General features: G+C 44.6%; 2 protein-coding genes across 3 annotated transcripts; one reads left to right on the top strand and one right to left on the bottom strand.

The window, feature by feature from the left end:
• The first annotated feature begins 156 nt into the window (after positions 1-156).
• Positions 157-18961, top strand: LOC134392491 (MLX-interacting protein-like). 2 transcript variants are annotated; one of them, XM_063116858.1, is made up of 17 exons: positions 157-755; positions 5312-5418; positions 5733-5815; positions 5916-6005; positions 6512-6553; positions 6737-6887; positions 7150-7245; positions 9321-9358; positions 9626-10073; positions 11587-11630; positions 11802-11904; positions 12056-12132; positions 12254-12370; positions 12504-12631; positions 13845-13968; positions 14134-14263; positions 15831-18961. In XM_063116858.1, exons 1-17 carry the CDS (start codon positions 391-393, stop codon positions 15950-15952), a joined length of 2265 nt encoding a protein of 754 aa, XP_062972928.1. In that variant the 5' UTR covers positions 157-390; the 3' UTR covers positions 15953-18961. The 2 variants fall into 2 exon arrangements, with proteins under 2 accessions (XP_062972928.1, XP_062972929.1); XM_063116859.1 differs by lacking the exons at positions 11587-11630; positions 11802-11904.
• Positions 18962-19197: 236 nt separating this feature from the next.
• Positions 19198-24161, bottom strand: POLD4 (DNA polymerase delta 4, accessory subunit). Its single transcript, XM_063116861.1, has 5 exons — positions 24021-24161; positions 23333-23460; positions 22135-22236; positions 21720-21831; positions 19198-20611 (listed from the first exon to the last, which is right to left on the bottom strand). The coding sequence occupies exons 2-5, from the start codon at positions 23427-23429 to the stop codon at positions 20587-20589; spliced, it is 336 nt and encodes a 111-aa protein (XP_062972931.1). The 5' UTR covers positions 23430-23460; positions 24021-24161; the 3' UTR covers positions 19198-20586.
• Between the last annotated feature and the right edge of the window lie 311 nt (positions 24162-24472).

Here is a 24472-nt window from a genome sequence, read left to right as displayed (position 1 = left end):
CAAAAGAAAATATTTCACATTTTAAAAGTCTCCGATACGAGTTTGAATGCAAGAAGTTGAAACAGAACTACAATAACCACCATGCCCTGCGGCGGATGGTGTTTGGAGGAGCGCATGCGCAGAATGCTTTTTCCTTGTTGCTATGGGAGCCTACGGTCGGACAGCTGTCAGGACGAAGTTTCGTTAACCTCCGCTTTCCTTTTGTTCTTCCGCGGCGGCGGCGACGACGTTTTTAGAAGTGACGCTACCCTCTCCCGGTCTTGGCTGCCCTGACGGCAGTATCTTGTTGTCATGATGAAGGCAGCGTTGCGTCGGGCCTGCTAGCGATGCTTCGGGCGGCGGCGGACGAGGGAAGCGGCGGCGGCGGCGGCGACGGGGCCTTCGCCTGGGATGATGTCGCGTCCCCAAATCATTCACAGTGGCCATTTCATGGTGTCGGAGCCCCACGCCGAGCCCGACCCAGATCCAGACCCCAACACCGAGGCGGCACTGAGCCCGGCAGGCCAAGCCGCTCCACAGCTTCCGAGGCCCGGGCCGTGCGTGGTGGAGCGGGTGAGAAGGGCTGGCTCGGCGTGGAAGGCCGCGGCTGAAAAGGCCGAGGATGGCGCTCAGCAGGGCCTTGGGGCCGCTTACGACTTCGACACGGTGAACGAGGGCACGTGCCTGATCTACCGCTACGGGCCTCGAAGCAGCGGAGCCCTCAACATCGACGCCTCCCTCACCAAGCTCTTCGAGTGCATGACTCTGGCCTACAGGTGAGGACGGGATGGAACCGGAGGCCCTCGCGGCTGGGCACAGTGGAGTGTGTAGGGGCTGGTGAAGAAATATGGAGAGAGGTTCGCAATTTAGGAAGGGCACTTAGTCTAGTAGTCTCCAGCACCTGTCAGGGATTCATGGATGCCCCAGGGCCAGCTCCTCTTGGAAGCAGGCAGGAATGCAGTACTCTGCCTGCGGTAAGAACCAAATGGTCGATCAACCCCTTGATTAGGCAGATTGTCAAAACAAAACTTAAATTTCCCCACGCATTGAAATGGCATGTGGCTTAAGCATCACTAAGAAGAAAAACCCACAAATGCTTGCTAACCTGCCTTGGGCTCCTGTAAAAGGGGTGTTTTCACCCATGGCTTCCAAAACATATCTTGCATTTCTTTTAAGTGCAATGCCAAATTAAAACCTAAAATGTGTATTCAAATTAAAAAGTGTTATCCTGCTCCTGCACACACTTTTAACAGCTTTGAATGCTGAGCACAAATAGTGTGAGGGAGGTTCAAAGTTTCTGGGTAGTATCCTGTATTAGTCCTATGTAGAGTAGACCTATTGAAATGAATGGGACTTAAGTTAGTTGTGACTAACTCCACCACTTAAGTTTGTTGTGACTAACTCAAGTCTAATTCATTTCAGTTGGTCTGCTGCATGTAGGATTAACGTTGGATACTATACTCCATTGGTATCAACAGAGAGGGGGAAAAGACATTTAATTGTCAGAGAAAGATTAGCTAATGGAAACCAACAAATCCCAGTTCTGCAATGTGTGTATTTTTAAACGAATTTGTTAAGGAAACCTATTAGCTAAGACAAGAATAAAATTATATAAGCAATCCCAACATTATTTACAGTGTGCACGTTTTTTTGACCTGAGTGTGGAACTTCATGTGGCTTTGGCATAAGAGTGGCCAACCTGGCACAGGCAGCAGGAGTGTGTGCATACCTGGACAGGAATAGATGGCTTGGAGAGGACAGAGTTAGGCCTGGTTCTCTAGCATTGCACTACTGCTTGTTTCCTGGCATGGTGGACTTGTAGCATATGGTTTGCATACATGCACCCCACATAGAAGTGATACTAACTCAAACTTTGAACTTCTAACATACTTGCTAGGGGGAAAGGCTGCCTACCAAAGCCTGTGGTATTATCATATTTTCCTTCCTTGACCATATCTCTGACCCATACAAAAAAAATTCTTGTTTCTTTTTTGCTTCAGCATCTGGCAAGCCCTGCCTGTTTTGTTCAATAGGCAGTCAAGACCTTCAATCTTTAAAAACACCTCTCAGGTCAGATCCATTTGATTTTTGAGAGTGATGGACTTTTATAATAGTGTAACAACTTTGTTAGGCCAACTCAGGACATAAAAAATGTGCAAGCTTTTGAGATCTCTTTATCAGGCAAGTTGTTGGCGCACTGACTGGTCAGAGTCTTAAGATGATATGGAGAAGGAGGTTTTGCAGTCATTAACATTAAGCTCTTCTCCTCCGTATCATGTTATGATTCTGATCATTCAGGCAAACTGACTGCAATATCAAGTCAGCCTTTTCTCCCCTGCTTTTTGTAACATCTTGCCTGATGAAGAGATCTGGAGATCTTGAAAACTTGCACATTTTTGTGACATTTGAGTCAGCCTGCGGGGGTATACCAGAAAGTTCACCAAAAATGGCCAATGTCTGTAGTTTATCCCCTTTGTCCTTGAATGGTTACACTACTTCAGAACTTATAGATGTCTGTAGACAGAGTTGTGACAGAGCATATATTTCTGTGCATGCCTCCCTTTATCTTCCTAATAGAGTTTTCTTGTGCACAATATTAATGATTCAGGTAAGGCATAGTCTGTCCTGCATAAGTCAAGTTTTAATTGCTATCTGTTTTTTATTCTTGAAATTTTGTTGAAAATGAAGACATGTGCTGAAGTTTTGGGAGTAGCTGGCTGTGGTTTTCAATGTTTCTGAGGAGTAGAAGAGAGAGCAAGTTGAGCACTGAAACAAGCTTCCTAGGGAAGTAATGAAAAAAAATTCCATGGAGATTTCTATAAAGAGGCAGAGTAGGCAACTATGTGGAATGTTTTAAATGCAAGTGGCTAGGTTCACACGATTATAGAGGGGAAATAATCAATAGTGGCTTATTTCTCTTCTCTGCATGTGCTGGTAATGAATTAGCATAATTACTCTTCATGAGCATGGGTTGTCATGACATCTGAACCCAGCAAGGGTGGCTGGCTGGCTGGGATTATTTACAAACCACCCCAAAACGAGTGGCTTGTTCTGAGGTTTCAGGGTAGTTTGTAAACCACCCCATGCACCCCCAGTGGGTTCAGACATCATGACAACCTGCCCCCCTGAAGGTAATTAAGCTAATTAGGCAGCTTGTGATTGGCATGCGCAGGGAGGGGAAATAAACATGGTGCTTATTTTCCCTCTGTGACTGTACAAACCCACCCTATGCCTCAGGGCAGAAATTGGACTAGATTTAGGATGGAAAACCTGCAACCTGCTGGCCACATATGGCACACAAAACAAAATAGCTTTGGTCTAAATGACCTTTTGGAGTTTCTATAAATAATTGAAATGAAAAGTGCCACATTGGAGCAGTCTATATCTGCTTGAGACTGTGCCCTGTCCCCAGCCGTGTTCATTCAAGAGTTATGAATTAAGTAGCTATACTCTTTCCACACAATACTCCTATCCTGATATTGCTTCCAGACAAAGCTTTTATTGTGCAGTTGTGCTGCCTCATTCAGGGAATTTTGCGGGGGGTCCAGATGTTGTCATCTCTGATTAAAAGCCCTTCCATGTTTTCCAACTGCTGCATCTGTCTTTTTTCATACCACAGTATGTGTATATATATATATATATATATATATATATTAAGGACAGCTGCACAGTGCCTTTTGATTGGTGGCTCTGGAAGCACCCATGGATTCTGATCTGTCCCTCTTTGTTTTTCTCAGAGTTGCTCAGTGAAGCAGCTGCCAGGTTTGAAGTGTTACGGAGCAGAGTGCAAGGGGGTGGTCAGAGAATGTACTCCATTATACTTGGCATGTGGATCTTCATGTGAGATGTTTGTGCACATTCACGTGAACCTCACAAGGGCAGGATATCAGTCTGTATTGCTATTGATTAGACAGGGTGAGTGAGTGGTATGCAAGCTGCTAGTTTCAGCTTGTATTCCTGAGGGTATGTCAACCTGTCATTTTTAATCATTAGTCCTGCCCGATAAGGCCTTTGGATGGCAGATGATGTTAGTGAGATTAAGTGGTTGGAAAGTGATGGTACACACATTTGGTATATAGATGAGGCAGGGTTGTGTTTTTTTCTAATGGTAAAGGGAAAAGACCTCCCACTATTTCTTTTTCATCATTTGGGTTAAATAAATCAAAACTTATTTCTCTGTGGGAAATAAATGAATTTACTGCTTTGAGTATTACTAATGTCAAAATACCAAACAGTTAGCTAGTTTTGTTTTAAGTTATGCACATACTATACTTCTGCAGAATAATTAAGTTAGGTTTCTGTCCAAAAATACTTGACCAATACTCGCTGATTTCTCATACCTGGGGTTTTACAACAGTAATGAATGGTGGCACCAAAAAAAACCCTTGCTGTATAAGAGAGTGGGACCTTTCCCTTATCCTGCCATCTAAAGCTAGGGCTATTTATTTTTATTTTGTGATAAAGGTTGCATGGCATTCCACCCAGAAGTCAGTGACTAGCACATAATTTTTAAAAACTAGATCCTCCCCCCCCTTTTTTTTTTTTTGTGGAGATACATCAGAAAAACAGGAAGGTGATTTATGCAGAGAGCTGTATTCTAGGAACAGAGCTTCTGTAATGAACATCTTTTCTTATACCTATTCTTGGGCCACATTTGAATGCCATGACAACCCATGAGCACGCATGCTGGTGTATGCTTCTCATTCGCTCCCACGTGGCTCCTCCTGCCACTTACGTCCATAGTTTGGATCCCTGAACTGGGATCTCTAGCTTGTTCCTATCCAATCACATTAGACTCATAAATCAGGGTTTATTCTTGGCGGGAGGACTGAAGCAGGAGCAGTCGGGAAGAAGGTAGCAGCATTCACAATAAGAATTCTGGTTTATTTATTATTATTTTATTATTATTTATTTATATAGCGCCATCAATGTACATGGCGCTATATATTATTCTTATGTTGAATGGAGCCTCTAGTCTCCAATTGTCTTCTGCGCTTATAACCCTGCTTCCCTAAAGTCCAAAGTTGAGGAGGAACCAACCATCTAATGTCAGGCCCTCAATAAAGCATGTACACTGAGTAAATCTTTGCAAAAAGTGAACATTTGCATGCATTTTATTTTGAATGCAGAATTTACGCACCCAGTCTTTATTGGCACAGAATGGGAATAACCATGGCTATATATACCAGCCTTTTGGAGAGTTGCTTCTGCCCATTATGGTTTGGGCTTTCTTGCTGTTCTTCGGTTCGTTTCCTGGTCCACTGTTCTCTTGAAAAACAGATATACCAGGTAATAGAAGAATTTCATTTTCTTTTTGCCTTTTTGTTTGTAGTGGGAAAATTGTCTCTCCCAAATGGAAAACCTTCAAGGGGCTGAAGTTGCTACAACGTGACAAGATTCGGCTCAATAATGCCATCTGGAGGGCCTGGTATCTGCAGTGTGAGTAGCTTGGAACAGGGTGAAGTCAAGGGCTCAATCGAAAGGGCACTCCTTTTCTAAAAAGGTGGGAAGATTCTCCATGAGCTCTGCAGCCAAGGAGAGAATTTTGTGCAGAATTACGGACTGCAAACAAAATGTTTTGCTGACAAAAGTAACACAGTTCATTGGTTCTGGGTTTAAAACTCATGAGCATTTGATGGATGCTGAAATCTGAGTAGATTTCAGCCAATCAGCAAGCATCTTGCCCTTTATCTTGGTCTGTCTGAAACTGCGCTGGAGCTCACAGCTCTCTTTCCATTTCATTCTGGACACAGATGTGGAGAAACGGCAGAACCCTGTGTGCAGTTTTGTGACTCCCCTGGAGTGCAGTGACATAAACGAGCATCGCAAGCCTGAGGTGAGCAGGGCCCTTGATCCTTTCTGACTGAAAGTGATACCATAACCTACTTCCTTTTGTCTCTTCTTAACTGACCTCTTGGTGCATCTTTATTTGGCAGGCTGTCATCATGGAGGGAAAGTACTGGAAACGCCAAATTGGGGTTGTTATTAGGGAGTATCGGAAATGGAGGACATTCTACCATACCTGGGTAAGGTTTTTCCCCATGCAAAATGTGCTTCATATTGTGCCCTTTCAACCCCACATTACATTTTCCACTCAAGCTGGGTCCTCACACAATTCTTGTTAGTGCTATCCAAAGGAGCTGGCAATCCTATCCTAAGAGGCCTTGAGACCCTTAGACGTTTTCAAGAAGGTGCCTTTTCTTGACTCTTCTTGCCACTATAAGACCATGGTAGAGTGCAACTGATGGTCATGATCTGGTATTAGACTTATAAGCAGAATATCTTTCCATCTAGGTCTGATAGGTGCCTCTGCCAACAGGCTCATGTTCCCAGCTGCTGCAACTCATCCTTTTTCCGTTCTCACTTACTTGCACAAAGACACACACTGATCATCCAGCCATTCCCTCCAATCACAACTGCCCGTGGTGGCTCATTGAGGTCCCTGGTGTGTTTGATTTCTTCCTGCTAAGTATAGTAATTTTTGCTTTCTCAGAAATCTGTCCTAATGCTCACAATCCTGTTTTTATTTTAGGTCCAAAAGAAGATGGATAAACCAGTGTGTGGCCCTACTCAGGTGCTATTTTAATGCTCCATTTAGCCTTATCCTACAGTATACCCTACAAATTCCCCTCCCCATGTACCTGGAATTGGAAAAAGATGGGAGGTTGTTTGCAATCACTCAGCATTCCAGCCTTTCAGCTGAGTGTGCCCAAAGCTATATTAGAGTATAGAGCTCTTTCTCCCCTGTTCTATACAGGAAGTAGGTGATGCTATTTCAGGGTTGGAGCTGAACAGTGAAACGAGTGGAAGCCCTATGGAGCTCGACCTCTTGGACGATCTGAATGCATTTCTGGACACCATCTTCTCCAGCCGCAACCCCTATGGTGGCCCCAACCTCCGTGGCCTTGGTAAAAGTCCTTGCTTTGTGCCTATTCCGTTTATCCTTGGGATCTGCCTCTTTCTGCCGTTTTTAAGTCTTTAGCAATGCCCTCCAGGGATTTCTATTGAAGCCTGTCTTATTAATGCCGAGGAGGTGGAGAGCCTTCCCATATAAATAACTCCATATAAGAACTTGTCCCTGATTTCTATGGGTTGTTTGATGACAGACAATACTTTGCCATGGAACAGACTGGTCAATGAATTATATCACTTCTAATTTTGTGCCTTCAGCTCATCAGGGTAATGCAGACATGATCCAGCCCACTCTGACCCAGCTGCATCCCAGCTTTGGTGAGGAGTTCATGGACACCTTGGATCCCACTCACGGTAACAACACAAAATCATCAAATTCATATGGCTAACTTGAGCTCACTGGTCAGGTGGGGCGTGTCATAGAGAAATATGTGCATCTGGCACACTAAGTTTTAATTATGTACTCACATTGTACGCACTTAAAAAGTATCACATTTGTATTTCAAAATGTGTGTAATATGGATACATGTTGCTGGGATTTCCTGATCGACTGCAATTCCCTGTGGTGTGTATTTATCTAGAAAAACATGTTTCCCAATATAATATGTGAAGTGACACTTAGATTCTTCAGAATTGTAGCATGCATGTTTTATAAAAGTACACTTCTAACTCATGTGATTTGGGAGATAATTGAGAAAATGTCACAATGGTGTCATCAAGGGCCAGAAATCAAATATGAATAATCTGTCTTAAAAAAACACACGTTGATCCCCAGATTTTGAGAGGTTGACTTGTAACCACAAGAATAAATAATATCAAAGCTCTTTGTCATCTAAGCTGGCTGGATGCTATATAGCTGGTGAGAGAAGACTGCCTTTCCAACCTGCCATTAATTGAAAATTCCAGCTCATACAATGTCAGCACAGCTTGTTGCTGAGGAAATATAATGCCTCTTGCTAGAACTCTATAAATCTGAAGATTTGTAAACATTTGCCAAATGTCATCTTTTTTTTGTATCCTACGTACTAATAACAAACTTATAATCTGTGTGCTGATATTTACATAATTAAAACAACACCATCCACACACAAGAGGGAAGTATCAGCTGGCTAGGGGAAAAACTCAAGGTTTACAGAGGTACAAATAAATTTGGGGGCAGGGGAACCCTATGGGGAGAACCTCAAAATGGCCCAGTGAGGACTGAAGATGCTCAGTGACCGCAGAATGCTGAATGGCTGGGAGTGTGGGGCAGAGAGAGAACTGAATGATTTATCCTGGAAAGGGCCAAGGCTCTTTTTCTCACTGTTTCTCTACTTCTTCCAATTTGCACTCTCTCTCTCTCTTTCTTTCTCTCTCTCTTTCTTTTTCTCCCTCCCTCTCTCTCCCCTTTTGCCTGGACTCTTAACAGGCAGTCTGGCTAACTCTCTCTCCATCTGTCATGACTTCCAGTGGTTCAACCTTGGTTCTTGTGCCACTTCTATTTCTTCTGACTCCTTTGAACTCCACTTATCTCTTCCAACAAATGCTACCAGGAAAGGTAACTCGAACAGTTGGTTGGGGTCTAGGTTTTTTTTGCACATCTCAGAGCCGTGCCTGAAATCTAGAGGCTAGTCTAATCACTATTGCCCACTAGATGCAGAGGTGCAGCTTGCAAACACTGTCTGGAATATGTATGGTTAGGACAATTTCAAGACAGAATATAAAACATCATGTAAGAACATTACCTCGGTCCATTTCTTCATACAGATCAAAAAAGCCTCATATTTAAAACCAGGACTAATAGTGATGTGGTCACTATTTTGGCATAAAGTGTATTTGGAAAAGGGTTGGGATCTAGATATCATATGCATTTGAAGCACCAAATCTGGTGACTTACTTCAGAATCTTTACAATTTGAATTCTATACCCTCTTTTATACCTATACTTTGCACATATGCATACTGTACTTTGATATGTTGTCTCTCAAGACACATACACACCCTTTTCTGATCTAGCCAGGAAAAATTCAACCAAGCTGTTGTACTCCTGTGCCATTTCACAGGAAGAATAAAGTAGGCAAATTAATCTTGTATAAATTCTTGTGACATTTGTTGTCTCTGAATTTGTGGTTGCAGGTTTAACATAATAGATCCTCTGCCTACACTCATGACTCTGAAATAAGCAATCCCTACCTGCAGAGCTTCTCTATCAGTGATTCGGTTGAATTCCCTTGAATCTTAAAAATCTCATCCCCTTACTGTTGCAGCCATAATTTCTCTGCTGTTCCAGTCTCCTTGGATACCAACAAGTGATGCCTATTCTCTGTATAGTGCAGTCCTGATAATTCATTTCTTCCTTTAGATCTATCAGCCAGTTCACTTTATTTTTGCTCTCTGTCTCTCCCAGCCCATCAACATAGCTTTCAGCTCTTGCTTCTTTACCCCCCACAGAATTCATCACTTCCTGTCGTTCTCAGCCTACGGTCCAGGTAAGGAGAAGCAACTTATTCAGTAGATCATTCCCTACTCTTGGGCCTCTCCAGCTCCTGATAATTGCTGCAAAAAGTGGCCTGTGCCTGCTTTTGAGATTTGGAGGGCCCTTCCTTGGCTCTGCAAAAAGCTGTTCAGTGGGACCTCTCCCAGTTGTGATTGACTTCAATTTGGGTCTGTATGATTACCATTGCAGCTGCCTTCAGGTAGACTCAAGCCTGAACCCAGGGATTGGGGACAACTCACTCCTCCTTTTCTCACTTTAGGCTCCTGCACTGATGACAGATGCTACTGCCGTGGGCCAGTGTGTTGCCCATCCGGTTGCCCCTGGCACCAAAGAACTCTCGCTGCCTGAAGATTCTCCTCTCCCCATTCCCATCTCCCTGGATGTAGAGCTACCTACACCTCTGAATGGACAGCAGACCTTCCTGCCATTCTTCCCCACCTCTCCACAGAGGGTCAGCCCTCCTCCGCCTGCTCCGCCTGTCTTGCACATACAGCCGCAAACCACCTTGGTCTTCTCTGTCATCACGCACACAGGATCAGGGAAAAAAACCTCACCATCCCCATCTGGGGGCACTTTTGCTATGCCAACCTCTGCTCCCACAGCCAAGGGTGGGAGGTTAAGACAGCTGCAACGGATTGCTCCAGCACCCTCCTATAGGTATCCGCCAGCTCCTCCCAGTGCCCCTCTCACTCACCTGCTTAAAACTGGTACGTCCCTACCAGGATGGGCTATATATAGGAGGAAATGGGGGGGTTGCTAACAGACTATGCAAGGACATTGCTTGGGAGAGGTAAGGCTTCTCTGGATTCCTGCATTTAGACGTTAGGGTATACTGTGGGTTCCTGCATTTTAGTCGTCTTATTCCCAGATCTCAGACTATTATCAGCTGAATGTCTTCATCTTTGTTAGCCTTGAAGAAGCTAGGAAAGGATTTTTTTAGGTGTCTCACTAGATTCAAGTTTTAGAACCCCTCATTTAGACAACTGCATCAACTATAGCCTTTATTGTCCAGAGCTATCTGAAACTAGCATTTACTTTTATATGGATCGGTTGAAACAAAATGAAAAGTAAAGTCAGGAGAGATTGCTTTCAGTAGTTCTGTTGCTGTAAAGCTTGAAAATCATCAATGGCTTGAGCTCACTTGCCTTAAATAGCAATGCTTGGATTCCCTTCAGTGAATTGATGGTTTGGTCTTGCAAAGACTCTGTGTGTGTGTGTATATATTAGTTATGCATGGACTAATCCATAGATCAGCAAAATAGTTCATTTTGTAATAGGTGTCAACTAGTTTCCATATCCTAATCTTAGATTTAAGGCTGGCACCTATATGGATGTGTAAAATTGAATATACTTACACAGTGGGGTTCTTGTTTTCTGAATGGCAGTATCCCAATTCTACTCCTGTACTGGTACCCGGGCTGCTTCCCCCTTGTTTCTAGAATAACTTGTGTTGGAGAACAGCAGTTTGAAAAAGGAAAGAAAAAAACCTTCCTATGCCCAGATTCCTGCTTTGACACACACACACCCTCCTTGCTTCTTTGTAGTGTGGTTTAAGCTGGTAGTTTTGTTGCAGGAGGCAGAGTGACCATCTAACTAATACTCAACTACATATGAATCCCCCCCACACACACACCCCATTTATTTAGCCCACTGAATCTAGAGGTGCGCACAGTTTTTCCTGACACAATGCAGAACAGGACTGTTGTGCCTTTTCTTAGTAGCTTTGAAGAGGTGTCAACAATTGTACCTTCTAATAAGGAAGCATTACAGGGGCAGAAGTTGCATCTACAAAACGTCCTCAGCCATCCCAATTGCGTTAATCTATTAAGGTACAGAAGTCCTGTCTTCTATATCTGACACCAAGGAGTCATTGTCCGGCTGAGTGGTACATACAAAAAGTTTAGGGAAAGTGGGGAAGCCAGTCTTCCTGGGTATGTTTTGGAAGGATCCTCTGTGGCAAAGATGGTCAATTATAGTGGGTGGGATTTCATAGAGTAGCATGGTTGGCTAAGTAAAGTTAAGCAGATATAACGCATCCCAAAGTAGTTCATCAGTGAGCAGCTAAATTGAACCTCTGCAGTTACAGGGTGTGTGTATGTGTGTGCTGTTTCCTGGCAGAGCCCTTGAGCCAGCCAAGTTCTGCACAGGGGAAGTACCTAATAAAGACCAGAGGGGGGGGGGAAAGACCAAGAAAGAACTCTCTCCCTCTTTCATCTCTAGGTCCTGCCCCACTGCCCCTCACTCCAGTCATGAACTCTGCACAGGTAAGGAAACTGGCCATCTTCTGGAAAGGGTAGGACTGAGCAGTCTAGGGTCTGCTATTGGGAGGCCTCAAATATAGAGCCTTAGTTTTGCCAACTTGGATTGACAGGCACAATTTCTTTCCATACGTTTCTTGGCTCCTTTCTCTTAAGTCTGCTTATCCTTTCCCACAGGTGTGTGGCACCCCAAAGCTCCCTGCTAATGTCACACTGAGTTCAGTCTGTGCAACAGAGAAGTCTCCACGGCCAACTTCTGCTGCTGCCTTCCCTGACACTGGTAAGCAGGCTAGGGAGGGTGTGAAGCCTTCTGTTTTTAGCAGTATCTCATGTGCACTCTCTCGATCAGACGTTTATGCCACACTAAGGTGGAAATAGGGCATAGGTTTTTAAGGGAGAGCTCACCTACCCTATTTTTGGGAATCTTCCAGGTGCTAAAATGAAGGAGAGAGCTGAGGACAAGACTCTCTGCAATCCCCAGGAAATGTACAAACGCTACACTGCCAAGGTAACAGGAATACCGCCGCACCCCACACATACATACAAAAGACAGAGACTGCAACCAAGTGGTCAGGAGCTTAGGAGTTTGGCCAGTGTCTGAAAACATGTGACTCGATTTTCCCTTGTAGGGAAACAGCCGATCGAGTTTTGCCTCCACTGACTGTGCCCGTCGTATGATCATCACTTCTGGCTTCAACACTCTTGCCAGTTTGGTACTGCCAGGATCTGATCTGACCAGTGCTAAGGTACGCATCCCCTCCTTATACCCGAGTGTAGGCAGAGGTACATCTCCTCTGTCTCCTGTCTTTTCAATTTGCTCTGTGGCCCATTCCTGCTGTCTTTGTCCTTTCTCATCTTTCATCTTTGCTCTGCTCCCAGCTCAGCAAAGCAGTGCTCCTGCAGAAGAGTGTGGCGTATGTGAGAAGACTTCAGCAGGAGCGCCGACAAGCTCAGGAGACAATAGAAAGACTGCGTGGTGAAATTGAAGAGCTGAGCACAGCCATTGAGTAAGTTGTGGAGCAGGGTTAAGTGGTTGTGTTACCTTTGGATCCGGGTAATTTTAAACCTAAGAATTTTAAGTTGTTGTGATAGTTACTTTAATATTGTATCGGTTTTACATGCTTTTAAACCAGTTTTTTTATTATTATTATTATTATTATTATTATTATTATTATTATTATTATTATTATCCCACCTTTTGCCCAATGCTGGGCCTCAAGGCAGCCTTACAAAGTTTAAAATATACATGGGGGGGGGGGGGAGGGGAGGGAAACAAAACCATAAACAATTAAAAAATGCACAACAAAATTATAAGACATTAACAGAGATGGAGGGCTGGATTATTCTCCAAAGGCCTGCTGGAACAAAAAAGTTTTAGCCTGCTTCCGAAAGCCCATCAAGGAGGGAGCCAGCCTAGCTTCCCCAGGAAGAGAGTTCCAGAGCACCGGAGCAGCCACCGAGAAGGCCCTCTCCCATGTACATTGATGGTGCTATATAAATAATAATAATAATAATAATGTTCTCACCAAGCGTGCCTGTGAAGAAGGTGGGACTGAAAGAAGGGCTTCTCCAGAAGATCTCAAAGCACGGGCAGGCTCATAAGGGAGAATACGTTCTTTCAAATAACTTGGACCCGAGCCATATAGGGCTTTATAAATCATAACCAGCACTTTGAATTGTGCCCGGAAACAGACTGGAAGCCAGTGGAGCTGTTTTAACAGGGGAGTTGTGTGCTTCCTGTAACCAGCCCCGGTCAACAATCTGGTTGCAGCTCTTTGAACCAGCTGGAGTTTCCGAACACTCTTCAAAGGCAGCCCCACGTAGAGCGCGTTACAGTAATCCAATCGGGATGTAACTAAGGCATGTGTCACCGTGGCCAGGTCCGACATCTCTAGGAACGGGCGCAGCTGGCACACTAGCTTTAACTGTGCAAATGAACTCCTGGCCACCGCCGAAACCTGGGCATCCAGGCTTAGGGCTGAATCCAGAAGTACACCCAAGCTGCGGACCTGCGTCTTATATTGTAAATATAATATCGTAAATATTGTATTATATTTAATGTTGTTCCCCGCCTCGATCCAGAGGGAGAGGTGGGTAAGAGATAAATATATTATTATTATTATTGTTGTTGTTGTTGTTGTTGTTGTTATTATTCAGCCAAAAATAATGCACGAGAGGGGGTCTCAGGCATATAAGTTGTGCCTTTTCTCTTGCCTCCAGTCAATTCCAGCGGCAACTTCCACCTAGTGGAGCTCCTGTGTTACCACCGCCATCAGATCGGGCTTCTCAGCTTTATGAAGAGTATGTGCGCCAGCGCACCTTGGAGAACTGGCGCTTCTGGCTTGTATCCCCCAGGAACAAGGCGGGGTGACGTGTGTTTGGTTTAAAAAAAAAAGAGTAGTTTGGGGCGGGGGGATGAATTTTGCCACAAAGTGAGTACCCTGTCAAATCTTAAAGGGGAGTGGAGAAATTTGACTGTGTAGGCTCCTTAATCCCTTTCATCCTGCAGTTCAGCGTGGTGATCAAACCGCTGTTTGAGAGCTACACAAGAACAGTGAACACGAGCAGCGTCAAGGAATTTTGCCAGTCGGTGATGAGCTGGTTGGAGCAGCACTGCACCCTACCCATCTTGCGTCCTGGTATGGATCAATAGTGAATATTAGAAATTTACTTCTTTTCCCATGTCTCACGATGATCCTTGCCTTTATTCTGCTTCAAAACTCAACACGTTTGTTATGTGCAATATAACATTTTCCCGTCTCACCCTGGCTCAAACTGCACGTTTGTATCACACTTAACTGAGAAACAGAGAAACCTTTTAAAACTGCAACGGGTGAGTGATGGAATTAAGATAGATTTCCAAATTCTTGACTCCTAATTCTTTTCCCTGCTTTGCTAAGTTACTAGAGACTATATAAGAACTTAAGAAGAGCCATGCTGGAGAAGGTCAAAAGTCCATCTAGTCCAGCATTCTGTTCACACAGTGGCCAACCAGATGCCCACAAGCAGGACGCAGGTGCAACAGCACCCACCCACCCCCACCCATGCTCCCAGCACCTGATGTGCATAGGCATACTGCCTCTAATACTGGAGGTAGCATATAGCCATCAGGACTAGTAGTCATCAGTAGCCTTCTCCTCCATGATTTATCTAACCCCCTTTTAAAGCCATCAAAATTGGTGGCGATCATTACGTGTTGTGATTGCGAATTGCATAGTCTAACCCCGTGCTGTGTGAAGAAGTCCCTTCTTTTATCTGTCCACTTGGAGACTATGATTCATTTCATGTCTTGAAGACAAGAGACCTGATGTCCTGTCTTAGACAAAGCCTCAGATGTGATCCTGGAATGCTGGCTATGTATTGTTCTGACAAATCTGGCTGGAGCTTCCAGCTGTCATAGAATCATAGACTCATAGAATAGTAGAGTTGGAAGGGGCCTACAAGGCCATCGAGTCCAACCCCCTGCTCAATGCAGGAATCCACCCTAAAGCATCCCTGACAGATGGCTGTCTGGCTGCCTCTTGAAGGCCTCTAGTGTGGGAGAGCCCACAAACTCCCATGGTAACTGGTTCCATTGTCATACTGCTCTAACAGTCAGGAAGTTTTTTCTGATGTCCAGCCGGAATCGGGCTTCCTGTAACTTGAGCCCATTATTCCGTGCCCTGCACTCTGGGAGGATCAAGAAGAGATCCTGGCCCTCCTCTGTGTGACAACCTTTTAAGTATTTGAAGAGTGCTATCATGTCTCCCCTCAATCTTCTCTTCTCCAGGCTAAACATGCCCAGTTGTTTCAATCTCTCTTCATAGGGCTTTGTTTCCAGACCCCTGATCATCCTGGTTGCCCTCCTCTAAACACGCTCTAGCTTGTCTGCATCCTTCTTGAATTGTGGTGCCCAGAACTGGACGCAATACTCTAGATGAGGCCTAACCAGAGCCGAATAGAGAGGAACCACTACCTCACGCGATTTGGAAGCTATACTTCTATTAATGCAGCCCAAAGTAGCATTTGCCTTTCTTGCAGCCATATCGCACTGTTGACTGATATTCAGCTTGTGATCTACAACAATTCCAAGATCTTTACAATTCTGTATTAACTACTCTGCTCCTGACACCTGATCAAGGTTTACAAGAACCCCCTTTCTACAGATTGGGAGAAGGCATCTGGCTTGGGTTGCTACTAAGCTTTTGTGTTTTTTTCTTTCCACAGCTGTCTCTGGATCCCTCCTGCAGCTCAGCAAGATCACATCCATATTGACTCAGCCAGCCCAGTTGCCTGAACAAGCTCTGCAAGCTGTATCTTGCCCTCGTTACTGCAGAGGCAACAGCTAGGATGAAGATGGGCCCCAGTAGAGAATGGATATCCTCACACTGCCCCAGGTCCTGCTAGGAAAGCTAGCAGCAGGGATTCAAACTCAGGCATTTCTTTGTCATGCAAATAAGAACGCTCACCTATATGACAGTATTGGGGCTGGGAATTCCAGAGCAGGGCATCTCTGGGAATTCACTTTGGTGCTGGCCACCTCTTAAGCTTCTCTCTTTTGCAGAACAAAGTGTGGGCTTCAGACGGTCGAGGGAGGGGGAAATTAAATCCGTAGGCACAGGATGCCAGGCATGGCTTCAGCCTCTCTCGGAAATGGGGTGAAAAGGGGCCGCCACAGGATCCGTATGGCCTTCATTTCCTGTTTTCCCACCAGAGGGCAGTGAAGTGACTCAATATTATTTTCCCCTCTGTCTCATGGCTCTGTTCCTCACTGAAAGCTCCATCCAACGAGCGTTTTATTGCACGTTCTCACGGACTTTGCTCAGGCCCCTCACATGATGTCGTCTGCCTCCTGCGCTCCTTCTGGCCTTCCTTGCGTGACAAAACCCCCTCTCTTTTAAGTCCAATATTTTTTTAAACTCGGAATCGCTGCGCTCTCCTGCTGTGTGCAGGAGAAGCAATGCCATTAGACCAGAGGACTCAATGGGCCTTGTGCTCATCGTGTACTTCCACTTTTGAAAGGGAAAGTTAACTGAGGAATGAAAACACGGGCGGAGAAGCGAAGGTAGGGAGCGTGTTAACCCCTGGTGTGACGGAGCTTTGAATCTTGAGTGTTTGTGGCCAGCTGTCCATTTGATGGATATTGCTGCTTCACAATAATCTACTTATAGCTTGGGCCAAACGCCCTGTGCCCTACAGGTGAATGGCAGACTTTACCTATGCAGAACCCTCCTCTAGGTGCAGATCATCCATTTTCCATCTTTTTTGTTCCAGTTCAGAGACCTTACGTTGGCATTTTCAGGGCATCTACTAGATTTCTACATGAGGATGGAGTCTGGCTTCCAGTTCAGAATTTAACATCTTAATAATTTCTGCTTTTATGGGATTTTCCCCTTAAAAGCATGTCATTTTATAGCAGGAATGAAAACCTTGGATCAGAACTTTTGGTGGGTAGGGGTTGTTTTGCAGTACAATCCTATATATTCTGTTCTTCAGTCCTTTTAGTTCTCTGGGGCTTATTCACAGATATAAGCTTGCTGTTTCCTAGCCCCCACCCTTACACCCCTCAACTGAACTCTTATACCTCTTTACTTATTGGTAAAGAATGCTCCCAGTGCTATCTTTGCCATGCTTTGCTCTAGGTTCCCCGCTATGGTGCAGATTCTCTGCCATTTGAAGATAGGGTAGTACGATTATGTAGAAGATGCCTTTTAGCACTCATGCAATTTATTGCAATCATTGAAGCAGCAAATACCCTCTTACAGTGGGCTGCTCTCATTTCTAATATCCAGGTTAGAGTTTGATGAAGCTGATGCCTACTAGAAAAGAAGGCATCTAACACCCTCTTTCCAGTTGTTCCTTAATCATCAAATTCTTGTGCACATGGGTAGATGGGAACTAGAGTAAAGGCCCCCTTTCCTTTCCTGAATTTTGGGTGGAATCTGAGCCAGTTCAGGATGTTTTGAACCTCTTTTTCTTCACCCCTCCTTTCAATTAGTATGCTGCACTATCATCCTTGAAATGAACTGGAGCTACATTGGGGCACAGTACTGATGCCTGGCTCCTGCTCATTTCATGTCCTGGTTGTTAGACAAATGCTGTCCCATGGGCAAACTCTATCATCTCTTACTGATACCTCAAATACACTACCAGTGGCAGCTGCCTTTGTGTATTTCATGATAGTTATGCCTGTGAGTGAAATGATCATCAGATAGACAAATTTCTTAAAACAAGCTATCTTACTCACTCCATTGAAGCTTATTCCCCACTGCCATGTCCCATGTTGGTATGAAGAGACAAGCAGAGAATAAGCCAACTTCATATTGCATGAAAAGTCTTCCTTTGAGGCTAGAAAATTGAGCTTTCAGAGAATTGAACTTATTCTACCTGCTTGCATTTAAGGTGTACTTATGTGTCCAGATACGGAGAAAACCACCTTTTCATAAAGCTGTATGAGCTCAGGGTGTTGTTGAGGCCCTGGGTTGTTTTTGTTGCTCTTTAATGAATTCAGTTAATGCTTTGGGCTCTCTTGTGTTCTGATTCCATTTTGTAATTTCTGTTTGATTCAAATATGAATCTAAACTCTATATGAGTGATCTTTAACAATTGTTCACTGATGGTGGGCTCATCCTTCTAGTTTTTCTTTTTCACCACTGTATTTTTCTGAACCGACGATTTACATGGCCAACCACTATCAACGTTCCTCTTCTTTTCTTTTTTTTACAGTTTTATAGAGAGATTTATTTTGTATTGCTGCTATTACAGGTCTTAAACAAATCAAATTTTGTATTGACTTTGTTGAACCATTCTGAAGGTGTCATCTCTTCTCTGCAACTGCATTACCAGTTAAATCTCCCACTGTCCCACCCATTGCTTTGAAGAACAGAACACCACCTGTTTCCATATATTTAAGTGGAATAAATTACTTGGTGAAATTGATCCCTGAATTCATGATACCTACAATTGGATCATCTTGTCTCAGCAACTGCATATTCTTAGCTATGTCTCAATATATTTCAACCATATTCTATCCAAAATGCTTTATTAAAGAATTAACTACTCTCAGATCCACACTTGGGGGGAAAAATGTTGCTACTGGCTGGAAAATGAATTTATACATAGCACCTATTACTTCTATAAATCTCTATTAGGTGCACAGGTGACAGCAGCAAGTAATATATGCCCTTCTTCCACCTTTTGGTATTGGCCCACACGAAGTATAATGAAACCTCCATTTCATCTGCGTCTCCTTAAAGAGGGTGCTTGATTGAGGAGTCATCAGGTGATGACCAGCAATACTCAAGGAGTGATAGAAGCATGGGCATATTGAAAGAAATAAAGTCTGTAAGCCTTTTCAACACCTGGCTAGCCTTGATTGTGCCTTATGGAATCATCTGCTCCTCACCTTTAGTAGTAAATATCCATCAGTCTGACAGTCTTCACTTTTCTAGCTGGATTTTTAGCCCCTTAAAAATCCAGGTCTATGTATTTCCTGATTAGCTAAAACTGACAACCATCTTGGTGCATGACCCTAACCCTAATCATATTGATTTTAACCTTACAAGTCTTTTACACACAGTACACACACAAACACTGGGGTAAATAAGTCTTTAAAGAATTAGACACTCATAACTGGTGGGCTACACTTCTGGTAACTTAGCAGACAAGTTAACTTATAGAAAATGTGGTAGTTTTCCATGAGATAGCACTTTCAATCTCAATTGATAGACCTCATTTCACATTGGCACAATTGGACAGGAACTACCAGGTTCCACTGCCTCCTGTTGAAGTAAGCAATTTTGTGTGGAGTGCAACTGGTAGGATGGTGGGTTTGGTCTTTATGATATAGGAATATTTGGTGTGCAGTTACATCATACTGACTTTGAGAGACAGTTTGGTATAGTGGTTAGAGTGTCAGACTGAGACTCAGGAGATCTGAGTTCTAGTTCCCACTCAGCCCACTGGTTGACTTTGGACCAGTCACTGACTCAGTCTAATCCACATCACAGGGTTATTGTGAGGATAAAACTGAGTGGAAGAGGATCACGTAAGCACGTAAGCCACCTTGAGTTCCTTACAAGAGGAAAAAAGGTGGTATGTAAATGTAATAAATAAAAATAATAAAAGAGCAGGAAGACAAATTGCAGGGAGAGGCCCTAACCCAGGACACTGTGGCAAATCTAAAGTTCTGGATTTCAGAAGTTAAATTCCCAGATTTTAGTGGGTCAAGTTAGCCTAGTCATCAGCATTTTTGTTGGCCTTAGAAGCAACATTGCCTAGTGCTGGTATTACTGCAAAAGGAGTCCGATCTTCTAAAGACAGACTTCCAACGGAGTCTGTGACTGCTCTTCAGCCAGTTAAGTCCTTACGTGGGGGCACATACTGCACAAACCCAGGAGCTCTGTTTCTTGAAGGGACAGCAATCCCGGGGCGCTCTCTGTACACAGAAAGACAAAATGGGTGGGACTAGGGAACAACATCCCACCTAAAATTGGTTTGGTATCCTGGGAAGACTCAAATTATTTCCATCTTTCAGAATCCCTCTGAGTATGCTGTCAATCCATCATAGCCAATGACCATTACAAAACTCAAAACTAGTTTTAAAATATAATATGAAGATAAAATGAAATGCTGTATCAAGAGCTATTCATCTGGGTTGGCTTGCGATTTAGCAGAGCAAATTGGCACAAATCAGCCACCACCTTCACTTGGCCTAGACTTCCTCAGCGTTCCCAACCAAGTCTTTATTCTTCAATCCAAGTGGCAGGAGCTGATCCCGATAAAAGTCCTGTGTTGGCTGCAGACAAGGCTGAGGCCAGAACCAGGACTGGGGGCCAGCTGGGAGGCCTTGGCCACTGTCCAGGGCCCTTACTTCCCACCACCAAACAACGTCCGCTATAGGAATGAAGGAATTATCCAGAAAGCAATCGCGTCAAAGCAGCGGGGGCTCCTTCTCAGCCTGAGGTACCTCCAGTTGCTCTTCTCAGAGGGCGTATTCATGCCACAGGCTGCAAGGAAAGAATTTGGAGCATGATTACTCTCCGGGGAATCCTGCCTTGGCATCTGACATTCCTTTCTACCCATGTGCCAAACAGCTGGTTTAGGCTCCCTCCAGCATCACAATGGCAGCCTTGGAGCAGACGCAATTTTATGGTCAACTTAAGTAAACGATCCATTTGGAGCCATACTGTCCCACAGCTCTCAGCTGTCAAGGAAAACAAGCTCTTGGCAAGAGGGAAGAAGAAGAAAAGGCAAGAAATGAACACCCAGAAGGGAAAGAGAAGGAGAGAATAAATGGGAAGAACTCGCTGGAATCACCTACATTTGTACTTGAGCCTTTTCTGGCCTTTGAAATCCCATTACCCAGTTAAAGTTGGGTGCTAACTGCTTTGGGAGCACCTATTGCTATGGAAGTGATGGAGCTCAGAAGGTATACTCCACGCCTGGACAGGAGACCACTTGGAAGCCCCATGTAAGCTGCTCTGAACTTTATGAGTATTCATTACAGTACTGATATATAATAACTGGGGGGAGGGGAGGCTTCACTGCTCACTTATACTTCAAATGAGGTTGTGATAAATGCATTGGATTGGAACTGCAGCAAAGGGTGAAGCAAAGTGATGACACACTGGCAGTGTAGGGCTGTCTCCCTCCAGGCGCTGACACTGGTATCTTTGTACGTTTGCTTGAGATCCATGAGAATCTTTGCCACTAGGACTTTCTACCATGATGTGTCCATTAAAGCCTCTACCATAGATCTTGGCATAAACTCCAGTGGAAGGGGAACTGACTTCCCCCATGAATGACCCCATGCTTTTTCTAATCCTAGACTGTGAATTGTAGATTCCCCCCCTTTTTTTTTTGCTCAGCACATGATTCTATTTGCTCCAATTCATCTTGAGTCTCACCTCATGAGATGTAGTCACTGCCCATTTGTACATTGTGATTAAAAGCTGCCCAGACCTTAAAAGAGTGACATTACCTGCCTGGCGCTGCCATATCCCTGCACTGCCAATCTAATCTTGCCAGTCTTGCTCTTTCACTCAGGTCCCTCTACTTCAACAAGTTCTTTGACACACAGATTGAGAGGAAGAGAAACAGAATGTCTATACTAACCTGTATATAACAAGAGGGTCCCTGCTGTGCTTCAGCAGCAGCTCCCGCACTGTGGCAGGGGGGCTCAGGCCCAACAAGTCTGCCCTCTCCCAGCGCTGCAAACGGGTAATTCCTGTCACCAAAACAAAGTGTGTGTTCAAAGGTGATGCATCAACGGCAGCGCTGCCCAACCAGATTCCTTGAGAGGTGAGAGGCTACTGCAGCTGAGAAAGCTTTTTGTGGGTATGCTGCTGCTGTTATTTATATGGCACCATCAATGGGCATGGCACTCTGCAGACTACGCAGATTCCTTGTCCCAAGATGCTTATAAACTCAAATTTGGCGTGGCAAAAGATAAAGAGTGGGGTAGGGTACAACTATGCATCAAATGGAGTGACGTGTACGTAGGTTTTTAGTAAGGGCTGGAAGTTCTTACCCGTGCAGGGACCATATTGCCAGCAGAGATCAAACTGCTTCAGCCACTCCAGCTGTTCTGGCTGTGCAGCTTCTTGTAGAGGAGACTCTGCCTGGACTGTCACTGTGTCAGATCAGAGATAAATGGATTAGCATCACCCTGCCAGTGGTACCGGCTGGTTTTCCTTGTTTGAAATGTGTGCCTAGGGTGGCAGTAACATCCTTCTTTAACCAATGCTATTAGCTCTCTCTGGACTGCTCTATAATCCAAATAGCCATGGCAATGATTTTCTGCATATTAGTAGCAAACACCCAAACAAGATGAGAGCAGTTGATTGTGGATGCTCTTCTCCACGCTCGATCAAAATGGAGAGGCGGGTAAGAAATAAATTTATTATTATTAGGTCACATAACAGAAGAGTGAGGAGTTTCAGCTTTTGCATTTCATTTTTGTATTTGTTTATATTATGCAATTGATTTGCAAAGACTTTGCCCATTCATTTTTACAATAACCCTGTAAGACACATACATATTCCCATCTATGAAGTGGGAAATAGGAAATAATTTGTCCCCAGCCACCCTGCTCTCCTTAATCCAAAATAATGTCTGTCTCTTCCATCAGATATTCAGGGTTCCCAAGGAGTTAATGTGGAAATTCCCCAATATCATCACCAAGTTTTCTCATTTGCTTACAATGCATAGAACCCATTTAAAAGGCAGAGAGCAGTTATATCATCACTACTCCTGTAGTGCTGAGGTGAGACATCCCGTGTATTAGGCTCCTCTCTAGAGCACCAGGAAACTGCAGTGAAAACAAATAGAGATGGGCACAGTTTTCTACGAAGGAGCATGGCTGGATCTTTCTACCACCAGGCTTATTAGTGGTGTAATATCTGTAATATAAAAACTTTCTTGAGCTAATCAAGCAGCAAGCACTTTAATTACTAATGATAATTTAGATTTATTCTGTGCGCCTAATAGTTACAACTCCTACAAACAGCTCTGGAGAAGAGCAAGGCAGTGCCACCGACTTCTGGCAAATCATACATATGACATGGGTCACCTACTGGGATGGGCACGTAAGAACGGAGGTCTTGTGCCACTCAAAAGTGACACTGGCCTATTCCCCCACGTATAATATTCATATTTTGACTGACAGCAGGCAATCACAAAAAGCTACGTGTTTAATCAGGACACTTAATTTAGTTAGAAATACTCACCTTGGGCTGGGGTCTGAGCCTCCTGTACTTCCTTGCTACCTCTTTTTCTCTTCTTCACCACTTGGAAGGAATCTGTGATGAGCCTCTTCCTGCCCATGGTTCCATGTGAGGCCAAAAACCATTTAAAGCTGCTCCAAATAAGATATAAGGAGAAACGGAGTTTCAGGAAAGCTGCCAGCTTGTGCTTTCATCTCTGCCTCACTCTATTCGTCCCCTCCTGCCTACCAGCATTACCTAATTGTCCCCCTGGTAGCCACGCATGCTCAGATATCCTGCTCCCTTTGTAAATTCCTTGCATTTTCCAGGGCACCGTATTGGCACTGAAAGAATCAGGGTTCACATTCTATTCCCTGTCAGAGAGTAGGCCCAATGCCTCTCAGTCCCTATCCTGGACTCTGCTTCCTTGTGCGACCGTGAAAAAAGTGTAGGATTCGACACTCCTCAGCCAAGTCCCCAGATGGCCAGCTCCCCGCAATTGTTTCAGCCTTCTTCCTAGGTGACCCGGGAGAGTCCCTCTGCCTTTCAGGGTCACTAGAGGATTCCTTTTGCATCCTTTGCCCTAGTACCCGACACAGAGCAAAACGAAAGGCGACGGCTATTGAGCCGCTCTCGCCCACAGGGGCAAAAGGAAGCCAACACGGAAGAAATGCTCCGGTGAGCTAGCTGCAACTGCGTCGTGCGCCATTACCAAGAGCGGCGCCGAGTGCCGGCGGGACCCCCCAACGTGTCGTGAGGGTTGCGACGGGGCTCCTCACGCGACCTGCTGCCGACGCCCCCAGACTCCGCGGTCCAGCGGGGTGCGGAGCTCCCCGGCTGAGTGGCGTTGTTGTTGCTCTCTAGCAACCAATGGCAGAGCTGCTTTCGCTTTGAGTTAACGTCATGGGCAGGGGAGGAAGACAATGCCCCCTCCAGCGGCCAACCATGTAATGAAATGCTTTCTCAATTATTTGTTCCCGCGGAACAAGCTCGTACTTGTGCCCCAGGACCAATACTGAAACCAGGACCCAATTACCCTTGACATGTTCCTTTTTGGGGGGGCGGGGGGGGGGGAACCAACACCTTTTTTTTATCACGACCATTTCCTTGTTCTACCGTAACTGCGCAAGTTATGTAAAAATAAATAAATCATCTGGAAGCACT

The sequence above is a fragment of the Elgaria multicarinata genome, chromosome 2 (assembly GCF_023053635.1).
Source record: "Elgaria multicarinata webbii isolate HBS135686 ecotype San Diego chromosome 2, rElgMul1.1.pri, whole genome shotgun sequence".
NCBI classification, from domain to species: domain Eukaryota; kingdom Metazoa; phylum Chordata; class Lepidosauria; order Squamata; family Anguidae; genus Elgaria; species Elgaria multicarinata.
Note: the sequence above shows the minus strand (reverse complement) of the source record. Positions and strands in the feature narration are given on the sequence as shown.

Bases quoted from the DNA above. Each gene is read 5' to 3' on its own strand.
- LOC134392491 (XM_063116858.1), top strand. From the start codon at position 391: ATGATGTCGCGTCCCCAAATCATTCACAGTGGCCATTTCATGGTGTCG. The intron at 6,006-6,511 runs GTAAGGTTTTTC...TTTTTATTTTAG, and splicing joins GGACATTCTACCATACCTGG to GTCCAAAAGAAGATGGATAA. The intron at 12,632-13,844 runs GTAAGTTGTGGA...TCTTGCCTCCAG, and splicing joins GAGCTGAGCACAGCCATTGA to TCAATTCCAGCGGCAACTTC.
- POLD4 (XM_063116861.1), bottom strand. From the start codon at position 23,429: ATGGGCAGGAAGAGGCTCATCACAGATTCCTTCCAAGTGGTGAAGAAG. The intron at 22,237-23,332 runs GTGAGTATTTCT...GATCTGACACAG, and splicing joins GGCTCAGACCCCAGCCCAAG to TGACAGTCCAGGCAGAGTCT. The intron at 21,832-22,134 runs GTAAGAACTTCC...TTTTGGTGACAG, and splicing joins GCAATATGGTCCCTGCACGG to GAATTACCCGTTTGCAGCGC.